At 41.3% G+C, this 14,475-nt stretch overlaps 2 protein-coding genes across 3 annotated transcripts in view; one reads left to right on the top strand and one right to left on the bottom strand.

The window, feature by feature from the left end:
* The window catches only part of DOCK2 (dedicator of cytokinesis 2), a 413,194-nt gene that overhangs the window by 197,753 nt on the left and 200,966 nt on the right, over positions 1 to 14,475 (top strand). The gene's annotated exons all lie outside the window — the stretch shown is intronic.
* INSYN2B (inhibitory synaptic factor family member 2B) overlaps positions 5,674 to 14,475 on the bottom strand; it is a 116,028-nt gene continuing 107,226 nt past the window's right edge. For both annotated transcript variants that reach the window (XM_059417335.1, XM_059417336.1), the window contains one exon: positions 5,674 to 8,731. In XM_059417335.1, the coding sequence (XP_059273318.1) occupies positions 8,545 to 8,731 (187 nt within the window). In that variant the 3' untranslated portion in view covers positions 5,674 to 8,544. The remainder of the gene's footprint in view (positions 8,732 to 14,475) is intronic.

Below are 14,475 nucleotides of genomic sequence, written 5' to 3' on the forward strand. Positions count from 1 at the left end.
AAAAAAAAAATGAAACAATTAAAAAAAGAAAATGAATAAAGAAAAAATATAAAAAAATAAAAAATGTATATATATATTAGATAAATTAGTTAAAAAACGTTAAAAAAGGAAAGGGTAAAAGTTAAAAAAAATTTAGCAGGAGAAGAAAAAAAAAGAAAAGAAAAAATTGAAAAAGAAACAAATTGAAAAATAAAAAAAAAAAAAAAACACCAAATTAAATTAACTGCAAGACTAATGAATCATAGGGAGAAAGCCATGAGTTCAGTGCTTTGCTTTCTCCTCCTCTGGAATTCCGCTGCTCTCCTTGGTATTGAACCTGCACTCCTTGGTAGGTGAACTTGGTCCTGGCTGGATTTCTTGTTGATCCTCTAGGAGAGGGGCCTCTTGTAGTGATTCTCAAATGTCTTTGCCCCAGGCAGAATTGCACTGCCCTTACTAAGGGCCGGGCTGAGTAATCTGTTCAGGTTTGCTTTCGGGAACTTTTGTTCCTTGAACGCTTTCCACTGAGTTCCGAGTTCCGGAGGAGGGGAATTAAAATGGTGGCCTCCCAGACTCCAGCCTGGAGGAGCTGAGAGCTTGGAGCCCCACTCCTCAGTGCACCCTCAGAGAATAGTGCCCAATCACTCCCGTCTCCCTGGCCTCTGGTGGCGCTCCGAGCTCACTGAGCCTGCGACCAGTTCAAGGTAACCCTGAGCTGAGAGCTCACTCCTCAGCTTTGTCTCTGTAGCCAGCTTCCCCCTTCTAATACCTGCAAGCTCTGTGATACTCAGACACACTCGATCCTTCTGTGACCCTGTGGGACCTGTGGCCACGCTGACCCTGAGGGCTTCACCCTGGTTTAGCTTCTGGAGCGATGTCCCTCAGTGGAACAGACTTTTAAAAGTCCCGACTTTGTGCTCCGTTGCTCCACTGCTTGCCGGGAGCCGGCCCCTCCCACCACCGTCTATCTTCCCATCGCTTTGGATTTACTTCTCAAAGTGGTTGATTTTCTGTTTCTGGAATTGCTGTTCTTTTTCTCTTTGATCTCCCGTTGGATTTGTGAGTGTTTGCAATGTTTAGAAAAGCCATCTAGCTGATCTCCTGCCACCTGATATAGCCTCAGCCTGCTACTTCTCCACCATCTTGACTCCTTCCCCAATAACAGCCCATTTTAACTTCAAGAAACTAGAGACGTTATTATCACAATTAGTAGTGATATGACTAATATTCATTTATTTCCCCAAATGAAAATTATTTCCCATGATAGATAGGTGTTGGGACAATGTCCCAGGTAGAGGAAACAACAGCTAAGTCACTGATATGCAATAGGCTCTGACTTTTTTGGAAGGTGGCATGGAGGCAGGCATGGGGGGGGTGGTGTAAAGTAGTAGGAAGTTGGGTGGTGTCAGACTGTGAAGAACCTTGTTTGCTGTAGGAAGAATGTTATGTTCTAGGATGGCGGCAGGGTGCTATTAGAGATATAGAAGCCAGGGAATGGCCAAATGTGTGTCTTAGGGAGATCCCCAGGTAGCCAAGAAGAGCTAGGTCTGACAGAGCTGGAAAATTGTGAGAGAAAGTAGCCCTTTAATGCCAGTACAGTACAGGGGTCTACATGGAATAGACAAGGGCTCATGATGGCAAAGTTATTCATGGTTAAACAAGGACCTCCTGCACATAAGACTTTATAAGGTGAGAAAGGCAGTTCCTACTCTCAGGACATCATATACAGTAGGGAAAGAAAAAAGGGAAGAACTAGAAATAGCTATAATTTAGGACAAATAATCATCCCAAGAGAACAATAAGGACAGCATTAAGAGGGTCAAAAGGAAGGGGAGGGTGCTTGGGTGTGACATCCAGGTGCATGAATCAGAAAATGCTGTGTGCTTATTGTCAGAATCCTTCCCCCCATCACTGGACCATAATAAGCTGTATGAGGCAAGGGCTGCATCTATGATTTTCTTGACCAGCACAGAGAAGGGAATCAATAACTCTTGGAAAATAGTGATTTTGGACTGGGGTTCATCTGAGTTTCCTGGTGCTGCTAGATGCGTGGTTGTAGAGTGAAAGGAGAGATCTATTCCAGGAAATCCAGTCTGGTCAGTGGTGAGCTCGTTGCAGGCCTTTGAATTTTCTCCCTTTGATCCCTAACTACAGAAAGCATACTTTTTTTCCATCTTGAAACAAAGAAGTAAACAAAAAACAATGACAACAGCTCATGATGTCCCCTCTTCTCGATCACCCACCTGATATGTCTGCATGTGGGGCTGGATTCAGTTAGGCTTTGGGTACTTGGTGTAAGAGTTACATGAACCACTCTTGATTTCAACAATTAGAATGACTCAGCCCATTTGGCTCAGGAGAAAGAAGGCTTTTGTGTCAGCATAACCAGGGTATCACAGTATCACATGTGCTACCTGGGAAACCAAGTCCAAGCACCAATGGGAGGTCATTGTGTTTAGCTGATGATTTAAAAAATGCCTATAGAGATTTTGCCAGGGGGAAAAAAGTACTGGTTTAATTTGAGTGAAATTTAATATAATATAGTTATAATATAGTTATGGATTCTGAGAATTGGTGAAGCCATTCATGATAATAAACCTCTTATTTGCTTTGGTATGATGTTTATTGTCTTTTCATTTTAGTTGTGGCTTAAGCCAAGGCAAAATGCTCTGCCCATTGTGCTTTTCAGTTAGACAGACCCTGTCTCCTTTAAATTACGCTTTGTGTAAAATGGACTAGGTCACATGTAATAAATTTTGGCATTTTAATGGAAACTTTATAGAGAAAATAGTTAACAATCTGCTTTAATTTCAAAACTAATTTTCTCTTTCATACAGTAAGGCAGTATCTTGGTAAAATGTGCAAAATGCATGGGGATTTAATTATGATGGCAATTTGTTCTGAAATGAGGATAAGCTGGACTGTCAATATTCTGAATAAAGGTGTTGGGGGTTGCAGTGAGGGTAGAAGTATAATGGCTTGATGTTCCCGGGTCCTGAGTGCCACGTGGACCATAGTAGAATTACAAGTCCTGGCACATTACTTGCTAGTCAGTAGAAGGATGGATGTTCCTGGGGGGAAAGACAGGGCCTATACACTCCAGTGGGATCATCGCCATATAAGAACTGATAGATAAGGAAAAAATTGGGAATCATTTTTTTCATGTCTATCCATTGGATCCAATTCATTCATTAATTTATTGCTTCAACAGATATTTCAATTCCATTGTGTTAAGTGCTAGAGATACAAAGATAAGCAAAAATAAGCAGGGTTCCTACCTTAAGAAGATTATAGGCTTTGAGAGAGGAACACGGTCATCAAAGAATGACACAAATGTATGTACAAGGTTAACTGTGTCAAGAAATTTGAAGGAAGAATCCCTGGTGCCAGGTGAGTGTCCAGAAGGGGTATTTCATATGATCCAGGGAAGTGGTGGTAGTTAGTAGTCTTAGAAAACGTTACGTGTGAAGCCCCAACAGAGCTGGAAACTGGGCAAGGAGGACGGCATATTGTGTATTATTCCAGGCAGAAGGAAAAGTGTACACAGACCCTTAAGGATGTGTTAGCGTAATGGGTCAAAGGGAGCCAGGGTGACTTGATGTGCCTGAGATGCATGCTTCCATGGGAGAGGCAGGTGGGCCCTTCTGGGTTTGTAGTGACAGACCCAGTCTTACATTCTTAAATTTATCAGGAAACTGAAGTATGACATGGGTCAGATCTAAATTTTGTGGTGATTGCCTTTACTTGCAATGTCTAAAATGTGCTAGAGGAAGAGGAAGTACATGTTGGGGGACCAGTAGGAACACACCTGTGGCAATCAGATAAGAGGAGGGGTTTGAAACAGGGTGGCAGTATTGGAGGAGAGGCATGCTTATCTTGGCATCTAGCTCACTATGGCAGTGAGAAAACCAAGCTCTAGGTTTGGTTTTCTGTAGGACCGAGGCCCCTGTAGGAGGCAGGCCAAAGTCATATGTTCAGGAAACCTCAGGAGTAGTGATGATAGAAGTGACTAATAGGAATTCAATCTATAAGTTGGTTGAAAGATGGGGATGAAGTTGAGGCAAAACCCAAAAGGGCTTATGAACATTATATTTTCAAACATTGTTTATACCAGACATAAATGGTGTTGGTTGGGTGTGAATTTGTCCCATAGCTCTTTTTATTGCAAGCCATGCTTTAGAGCATAATGATCATTAAAAAAAAAAAAAAAAAATCTACATTTCTTTGGACTTAAAAAAAGAAATGTGTTTTTGGTATACAGCAAATTGCCTTAAGCAGCTTGAAATGAAAGCCTTTTCAAGCAAAGGCCACATTGAGACCCCTGCTCAGCTGGTGAGGCAGTTGAACCTGCCAGTCAGAATGGGTCTCAAGTTTAGTGTCAGGGGTTCCTGGGACTGCCCTGAGTCGTGGTGGCCTGTAAACTTCCCATACTACTCCCACCACTGCATTGCTCCAGCACTGAGTTCCTGACTATTGCTGTGAGCACGCAGACAACTCATCTAGCTTTACCTGACTGCCTTGTGCTTAAAATGGCAGGCACCCAACTCTTGCAGTGTCTTTCACCTCAAGGACACTTGATTCCACACAACAAGGGTCTTTCATTTCTGAGCTCTATGCTGTGCTTGATATAGCTGCATATTCTTCTGGATCACTGACGACTGTGTCAGGGCACGTTCACTGTCATGGTTTCTGGTCTTAATAAGAGTTCATTCCTTATCAACACCATTATTTTGCCCTGAGAAAATCTAAAGCTTGATTCTGAAAACCCACTACAGACCCATGAAGGCATCTTGCATCTTCTCTCCCAATTTGCTTCGATCAGCAAATGAATGGATATACAATTATTGAGCACCCATTGTGTGCTCTACATTTGTGCTCAGGTCTTTCATTCACTTAAGTCTCAGACACCCTTGTAAGGCAAAGGTTATGTTCAGTATTATAAGGAAAGGAGTCAGAGGCTCACAGAAGTTAACTTTCCCAAAGCCACTTAGCAAAAAGAAGGTGGCAAAATGTGTCAGACCCAAGACTTCTGATTCTATACCCAAGACTCTTCCCACCTTAAATTGGTAAACAAGCTGGCTTTAGATGGTTCATGGACAGTGAAGGAAAAAAACAAGTGAATCACATGATGGGAAAGTTGTTTTCCTTTCAGTTCCCTATCAAACATTCCAATTAGTCAAATAGAAAGTGTGTTTGGTGTTAAAGTGGATTTAGCATGTGTTGAATATCTACTAATCTCCCTTTTTAACACTAAAAAATTTTAGCAAGAATTTAACAAAATCATTTTGATTCTATCTTCTTTTTTTGGAACATAATATTGGTTTCCTTATGATGGTGATATAAAACTGTCTTTTAAGGAAGAAAATTAGAGGAAAAAATTTAAAAATGTTGAATAAATTATGTTGTATGGACACAATAATGACAAAAAATCATGGAAGTATATCCATCTGAATGAAGCTAGGACATACTCCATTCATTTAAACCACCTCCTTTGCTCCCAGGACATGTGGGTCTTCATGTAATCACTGAGGCACTAAGTTCTAAATGTGTTCATTGTTGATTTGTTTTCCTGGGAAAGATACAGAAGCAATTATAATAAAAACTATCCCTGTCACTAGAACCACTAAGTTGTTCTTTTTAAGTTTAAATTTTATAACGCAAATCAACCCAAGCTAGTAATGGAGTCTTAAAACCTAGGAAAAATATGTAAGTTTATTGCAAAAGATAATATCCCATTTAAAACAGTTTAGAAATTTACAAAACCTTACATTGGTACATAGTCTTTAAGAAGGTGCTCTATAGATGAACTGGTATGAAGTTCCAAGTATAGTGAGTACCTATTTTTTTTTAACTACAGAGAAAGCAGCTACATAAACTCCTGCAACTGAAGTTGATGTATCGGTCTTTTTCCCTTCAATTTTATAAAAGTAATTTTTGCTAAATTAATATCTCTCCATGAAACCATAGAACCTCAAGTACATCATTTCTGTAGAATATCATGGTAGATATTACATAATATTTCACAAAGAAGTGATTTCACATGGAAGGTGAGTATAGATATTTGGCATATGGATCTGTATGTTGTTTGAAACATAAAGATGATCATTTTTCAGCAGGAAGTTGTTTACTGAACCCATTTCCTTTCTAACTATTTAAAAGTTTCGATATCCAGAAGAGACCCCTCTTCCCGATTTCAGGTTGGTGGCCTGAGTAGTGCTGTGTTGTGCTTTGGTATAGAATTATCATAGCCTCATTTGTTGTTGTTTTGTTGTTATTGTTGTTGTTGTTCTCAAAATGTCAACATTTTCCAACCCCAATTTCATTTAATTCAGTTGAGGATTTATCTCAGGTCCCCAACCAGTGTACGTGTACAACAAGATGAGCTTCATTATCCAAGGGTTGGATTATCCTTTTTGCATGAGTTTCCTCAGACACCTTTTCATCATTCCAGGCTAACTCTGTCAAGTGATCCCACTCAGCTTTGGGTTGTTCTGTTTTCTGCTCATTTTGATGTTGGAATGTGCACAGAGCTTATAAAATAGGTAGAGTAAGTATTTATATCTCCATTCAAGAGTGGACAAACAAGTCCTGAAAATGTAAGCAATTTGCCAAGGTTAGTGTAATAGACTGTTCTGTTGCCTGGGTCTCTTAATTCCAGGGACAGGATTATTTTCTTCTAGCATGCTACCTGAGAATACAAATTAATTTGAAAATTAGTGTAAGCAAAACAAATTAAGATGGAAGCTCTACAATGAGATAAAATTATATAAGAGATCCCAAATTATCTTGTTTTATTGGATTATCCTCTGTGCTGTTCTTTTCCACTGTTGGGGCCAACTAAGAGTTGATTGTGTGGATACAGAAAGATCTATGGCTTTTAGCCAGTGGTAGCATATCTTATTGAAATATGACTTCTTAAGTATGACAAGTGTATTTATCTTAATTCCAACTTAGTGTTATGTATTCCGGTCTCATTTTGTGGGTTTAAACACTACACTAGAAGCAGAATGAGAACATCTTGAATGACATTCCAAGACTTAAATAGTGCAAGCCGAGAACTCTTTGCCAAATTTCCCTCTCACTCCCACTGAAATAGCTTTGTGCACTGCAGTACGGTGACAGGGAAAGGTGAAGTTGTCGGAGTGGTTTGCTCAGATAGTCTCAGTTTTCAGTGTGGTACATACGTCCTACGTGCACTCTGCAGACTCTAACTCAGACACCTGATCTTCAGCAAAGGGGATTATGAAATGTCTTCTTCACTGAATGCTTGCTGAGCTTTAGGATCCCTTTTCTAAGCAGCATCAATACAACCAGAGCCTGGTAGAGAATTTAATGCAAAGGATGCGAGCCTTTCCAACCTACCCCTTATCCCTAAGAGTATGTAGCAATTAATTCTATTACTTTAGTAGTTTGTTCAGCCATGCAAGTTTGACTGGACCCACACGTATGAGGGTCTTGCCAAAAGAATGAGTCAGACTTCAAAAGAATTCAGACTTTGGGAAGGAAAGCTCTTTAATACTAAAATGGAAAAAATATATATATTCTCATCCCCAGTCCTGCTGCTTCGTCAATCAGGTGACCATCACCTGGTCATCACAAAGGGAGATTATGAAGATTAACGTACTTTGGAATCTATCTACAAGGCTGTTGCTGGGATGAATGAACAAGAACCAGTGTTGTGTTTTATCTTAGTCTTATGTTACTGGTAAGATGAATGGTCAGACAAGCTGCTGGATCTCGTGGTCTTAAATATTGCAGGGACGTTAACTGTGGAATCTTAAAGTCCAAGCCCAAACCAGGTCCAAATCATTTGCTGACAGGTCTCAGGCCCAAGGCTGAGAACATGATGGTTTATGGCAGGATCTGCAGCAGTTACAACTGCAGGATAGCCATACCACCAAGCTCCTTAAACCCTGCTGTAACCTCACTCTGCCATGGCCTGTAAAGCTTACATAGCATGAGATGACACATCCTTGATTTACAATCTAAGGGCTAATTAAAAATGAAAATGACCCAACCCACCAAGTGACCTTGCATTTTTATGCCCTACCTACTTCTGTTGTGCTTCTATATGTCAAAATCTTAGAACACTGTGGTTTATGTCTCTCTCTCTCTCTCTCTCTTTTTTTTTTCCCTAGAGTATCTGCTTATAATGCTCCTCTATCTTCCTGTCATGCACAAAAATTTTTTTTTTCCTTTTGGGATGATGTACCAGGATGGAAAGAAGTGTTTAGCATCATGGAGGTGTTGGAAAATGTCATAGGGTTTTGATCATGGTGGGAAACTAGACTCTCAAAGGATGTGGCCTGGCCATGTGTGACAGCAAGCTAGGCGAGTGGTCACTCTAGGGTCCATGCAGTCCTCAGCAAGCAGCATCACTCATTCAGGTGACATTAGTAGTCAGGTGTCCAGCAGCAGTTAAACCAGCCCGAGTCTTTCCCATTTCACAAGTTAAATGGCTAACCACCTGGGGCCTGTGCTAAGAAGTAGAGAAGGCCTGAGGGCAGTGGTTTCCCCACCTTGGGGAGGTATCTAGGGGAGGCAAAGGGAATGGACCCAACAAACTCAGATCCACCAGAAGCATTTCTTCTTCACTTTCTTGGTCTTCCTCCTTAAGTCCTGTTTCTCAGGGGCTGGGGGTTCTGCTGGGGACTTCGGTGGAGGAGATGCCTCCTCCACTGGTTCCACTTCCTCCAGACTCTGCAGAACTTCATGGAACCTGCCTTCCTGCTGCCGAAAATCATATTCTACACTGAAAAACAGAGAGAGGGAAGGAAAGTAAATTCAAATCAGCACATACTGATTTAGCATTACTGAGTGTCTGACTGACATGGAAGAGCGTAGGCTTTGAGATCAAGTCCCACATGCTTAGGTACCTACTGACCTTGGGAAGATTGTGCCACTCCTCAACCTCCAGTTCCTCATGGATTGAACTGGCACCTGAAATGCCTTCCTTTTTTGGATATTCTTAAGTCTAAAAGAGATGTGTAAGATAGCAGCCTGATAGTAGGTGCTCCGTAAAAATTACTCCAATCTCTCTTGCACATTATTTAATGCTATTGTTAATTATTTTTATACATTTTACACAAAAACTGCATTATAGAAGATTTAAGTAATACAGATGAATATACAATAAAACTGATGACTCAATTTCCTCATCAATAAAACGGACACAACAACAGCAACAATCTCAAAGGCTTTCTTTGGAATTAATATGTATATTAACTAAGTGAGAGAATACAAAGGAAATACTTATAGCAGTACCTGGCTCTATGGAAGTAAACCTTCCATATTTAGTAGCTCCTATTAGTGTTGTTATTAATATCATTATTGCCATTATTACAACTAATACATTATGCCTTGCTCTTTGCCTTGCTTCTCAATTTAATAATGTGGCTTGGAGAGCTTTCCATATACACTTACCTCAATGTAGACATATTTAAATTCTTTCCTTTAACACATATTTCTTAATCCCCACTTTTTCTTTGCTATTTTATTTGTGTGTTTTGGAGTCATTAATATACAGACTCCATTGTATTATCTGTACACAGATCTGTGAGGTAAACATGATGCATTTGGGGACTGGTAATTCCCAGGAGTTGAGAAAGTCAGAGGTCAGGAAGTACAGAAGCTCTGGTTTGTTTACCAGTGGGGGGTCACACTGGGTACTCACACTTCCCATGCCCTTGAGGGCTTGAGAATCAGGCTTGCAGGTGGTCAGAGTTTGTCAGCTTGATTCATAACTCTGGCTCAGTTTTCCCAGAAACTGGAAAGCAGGCTCAGAAGAATGAATCTTGCAGATGCCTCTGAAGGCTGTGCATGGGCTCTCTCTGCCCTTAATTGTCCACTTTACACCCTAGGAGATTTACTTATGGAGGACTCTCCACTGCCGAGATGATTATAAGAAGACTCTTAAGCTCTTAGCTGTGTTTTCACCTGGTTTCATTCTAGAGGCCTCAGATGGCCCAAGGTGAGTAACCACTGTAGGAGTGTGGAAAGTGGAGGAAATGCAGAGTCACAGAAGCAGTATATTCTCTTTGCTTGGCAAGGAGAGAATTGAAAGGTTTCATACAGAAGACAGAAGACCCCCACAGTGGTCTGTGATGTGGCCATGACAGTCTGAAGTCTTTCACCCAGCCAGGGATAAAAAGGAGCTATGGTTAAAGGGAACACCTGTCCTTATCTACTATCTCCATGTCACATCACAAGAGACCCAGTTTCAGAGTAGGTGCTGCTAGAAAGGCAAATCATGATTGTCACACATGACTACTGAAGCCCCCAACTGGGCATTCCAAGCTGGAAGAAGCTGAAAAGTTAGAAGAGCCAGACGGCATGTTTCGTAGCCAGACTGATGGGGTGTCAGTGCTTAGGGAGTATTAGGAAGATGTTTCTGATTATTTTGTTTCTGCATTTTTCATAAGCTTCACCCAGATTTCCTTCTCCTTGGTGTTATCCTTTTTTCCATCCCTCCCTGGTCTCTTCTACAGAGACATACTTCTGGCTGGATGACCTATATAATGGCTGTGTTTTCCAAAGCAAAGCTCCACAACTGATTAGCTGTGAGATCTTGAAGAAGTCATTTCTGATTTTTTTTTTTTTTTTTTTTTTAAGCCACAGGGTCCTCATCTCAAAATGAGCATGGTACCTACTCATAGGATTTCAGTGAAATTTAAAGGTTATGCATGTATAACACCCAGCTCAGAGCAAGACACCAAGTATTCAGCCAGTCATTCAACAAATATTTATTGGGTATCACACATGTGCCAGACCCTATGCTACGCGCTAGGGAAGGAATGGTAGACAGACAGACATTATTTCTGGTTTCCTGGTATTGGTAGTCCAGTGGCTCTATGTCTTCAGTAATGTCAGTCAACATCAAAAGCAATTAGGGACATTTTAGTTAAAGCTGAAGATTTGCCAGGTCATTGAACAAAGACATCCACAAACTCAAACACTGAGGCTTTCACTTCCAGGATGCACTATCCAGCACTGTACTCCTCTTTGTCTCTGGGCATGGGGTGAATTTTTGTCTGCATTACCTGTACCTCACTCTCCCCAGTAGAAACTTAAGAGATGGATTCAGAGGCTGGGAAAGAATTGATCTCCAACAACCTCTGCATTGCTTCAAGGAAAACATTTAAAGCAATAAGTTGCAAATTCTGATTGTTAAGCCCACTAGCACTAGTTCACAGATAGGGCACAAACACATTCACAGTTCTGCTACCTCCTAAAATATTCCTAGCCTTCCCTACTTCATCCTAGAACACCATATAGAGCCCCAAAAAGTGGGTACCTCCTGCTCATTCTCAGAATTTCCTGTGCTTTCTGATAAGGGATAATTTATCCATCTATCCAATCAGCCAGACAGCCAACCAACTATCCATTTATCCAACCAATTATCCATCCATCCATCCATCCATTCATCCATCCATCCATCCATCCATCCATCCATCCATCCATCCTACCCATCATCTAGCCATCCAGCCAGCTGGCCAGCTGGCTAAGCAGCCATTTCCTGCTCTGGGCCTGACACTGTGCTCAGCTATAGGGATAACAGTAAGATAGACAGATATGGATACTGCTCTCATAGATCTTAGATTCCAGCATATGAGATAGATGATTAAACTAACAATTGTTTTACAGATTGCTTTGCATTTATCTCAACTACCCCTACCTACTACCTGTTCAAACACACACCTCTACCACATTATATGAGCGTACACATAAACTGACCTCCTTCTTTTCCTTATATGTAACTTTTCTCTGACTTCACAATTCAAACAAACAAATGACAACAACACACCCCTTGAGTTTGTTAAGATTCACAATAGTGTCCCAATACCAGTTAGAAAAAAATAATGCTCTGGAGAATTCCAGAATATGTATAGAACTGGCATGTCTAGAGGGAGAAGAGCCAGGAGACAGAATGTTAACTCTGTCTCATCATCACAACTTAAAGTTCAGCCCAATATAGAGAACAGAACAGGGACTGTTCTGTGGAACACTCCTGGGTTTGAACTGAGAATACCGCTTACTGGCTGGGTGACCCTGAGCAAGTTGCTACTCTTTCTGAGACTCAGTTGAAAGCGGGGATTATAAAGCCATCTCACTGGGTAGTTGTGCAGATGGGACACAATAACAGGTGAAATGTCCTCACGTAGGATATGGTGTCTGCCCACTCCACTCTTCACTAAGTCTCTTGTCTTCCTATCTTAGGGACTGAATGCCTTACCTCTTCACTCATACCTTTAGCTCTTCAGTAATTGTACACCTTGTCAGGAACTCTTCACTCTTCCCCTCCATATACGTTCAGGGAAGAATACACTCTTTATGTTTCTATGGAAACACCACAGGTTTCCATTATAATCTTTAGAGCTCAGGGAGCTCCCCACCCCCCTCCTATAACTGTCCCCACTGGTCTTGACAATTTAAAGGGGATTGAAAGTGACTTTCTTTTCAAGGCCAGACAAATAGCTGAATATAGGGAAACATGTACACTTTGGAAAGAAATTGATTAATGTTTTTAAGGCCAAAGCAATTTATTAACATAAAGGAAAATTGTCACTTTTCTTCTTATTCCTCCATTTGACAAACTACTGTTTAGTTTCGTGGGGAGAGGACAAGAAGTATGTTTTGTTTTGGTAGCAACTGCCTTATAAATAGGCAGGGGGTAGTGCCCTCTCTCATCTGTTTTCATTTTGAGGCTGGGTAGAGAAGAGGAGATACCACTCAACTTCCTACTCACCCAACCTACACCAATTCAGCACCCTCTTGAAAAGGAATAAGCTGCCTACTTGGTAAGAATTCAAATAAACTCTTAACAAAGGATTCTTTATAGATTCTGGAGAATGATTGTTTGCCGTGGGCTTGGTATCAAGGTCAACACCAGTAACTCTCCCAACCTCATCTCCACTTGTTTTCTTCCTCTTAATCTTCCTACCCTGACACCCTTACCATTTTCTGCCACTCATATTCCATAGGGAGGACAGAAGTGTTGAGTGCTTGGCTTGTGCAGAACTCTGGTTCACAGCTTTGGGCAAATGGTGGTCAAGAATTTATTATAGTGTGTGATTCAAGCCTGGGACCATTGAGATAGTCCAGAGCACTCAAGGTTTGTGAGGTTAGTCCTCTGAAGATGGATGGAGTACCTAACCCCTGGCTCAGGGGTGCCCAGTTCACTGGGGAGCCTTAGAGTCCTTTCTGTCCACAATGCCTATGCGTGGCACCACACCACACTTAAGAGAGTGAGCTGTGTGGAAAGGAGGAATGGAAGAGAGCTCTCAGATTTTCTTCTTGAGGGCACCTCACTAATCTAGCAGATAGATCAATACTTCAGCCATCATGCTAGTTGAAAAGTAGAAGGATGTTTTTATAGGTAATTGGAAGGAGAGAGAAGCCTAGGTTGTGGCTTGTCTGGAAGAAGAAATAGTAAGAAGAAAAAGTAGGTAAATACATGAGAATATAACCAAACAGCAGAGCTAGGTTGTGGATGCAGTATCTTGGCTGAGAAAACTGAAGTGCAGTGAGCCAAAGGGAGATAAAAGTTTATGTAGAAGCAAACAGTAGAAACCTCTTACATTTATATAGCACTTTTATATCACAAACCTTTTCAGATCTGTGTTTTTCTTTTACCTTTATAATAGTCCAGGAAGATGGGAAAATTGTTATCCCCATTTAACTGACAAAGGGTTTGGCAAAAGGAAAGTCCCACCATGAGTTATGATCAGAATCTAAGCCTGGTTTCCTGACTCCCTGTCCTTTGTTTTTCCTAAAGAGAGATCAGTTGTTTTATTCCAGGGCTTGCCTATTATGGGGGGGGGGGGTAGATTGGGGGGTCTTATTCTAAGAAGAAAGAAAGAATGAGAATACCTGCAGTGTGTTAGGTGAGGACATATGGTATTTAAGTGAATAATAATAACAGGAATGAGGAGAAGTAGGAAGGTGGGGAGGAGGAGGAAGTGGAGAGAGCAGAGGGGTGGCAGGAAGACAGGGAGAACTACCATTCCTCTCATTTATGAAGAGTCATCTGTAGTGTGAACACTATACTACAAGCTCAATGATTCTCACATGTCTCATGTAATTTTCATAGCCCCTTGAGATTAGATGCTAACTTCATTTTACACATGAGGAAACTGAGGCGAGGGGAGGTAAATATTCTGCCAAGAGCACACGCTAGTAAGCGACAGGGCCAGGATCTGCACCTATATTGTCCAGCTCCAAAGCTTGACTACTGAGGTATTCTGTGCTGAAAGAGCATAGTAGTCTCTATTTGTGTGAGATCCTAGGTGCCAAATGTGTATGGGGTAGGTGTGGTGAGGCAGTGCTGATCAAGGCCTGGTGCACCCTAAAGACCTCTCAACCCCCTGTGGAACTGGACGAAACCTGCGACTGTGGCCCATGGTGACACCTTCTGACCCAGCTAACCAACCCACTTCAAAACAGTGCTTCTAGCTTGCAGGGCAGTTCTGCCCATAAGGCTGTTTTCCCAGAGGAGGT

This window comes from Mustela nigripes, chromosome 12 (assembly GCF_022355385.1).
Source record: "Mustela nigripes isolate SB6536 chromosome 12, MUSNIG.SB6536, whole genome shotgun sequence".
NCBI lineage: Eukaryota > Metazoa > Chordata > Mammalia > Carnivora > Mustelidae > Mustela > Mustela nigripes.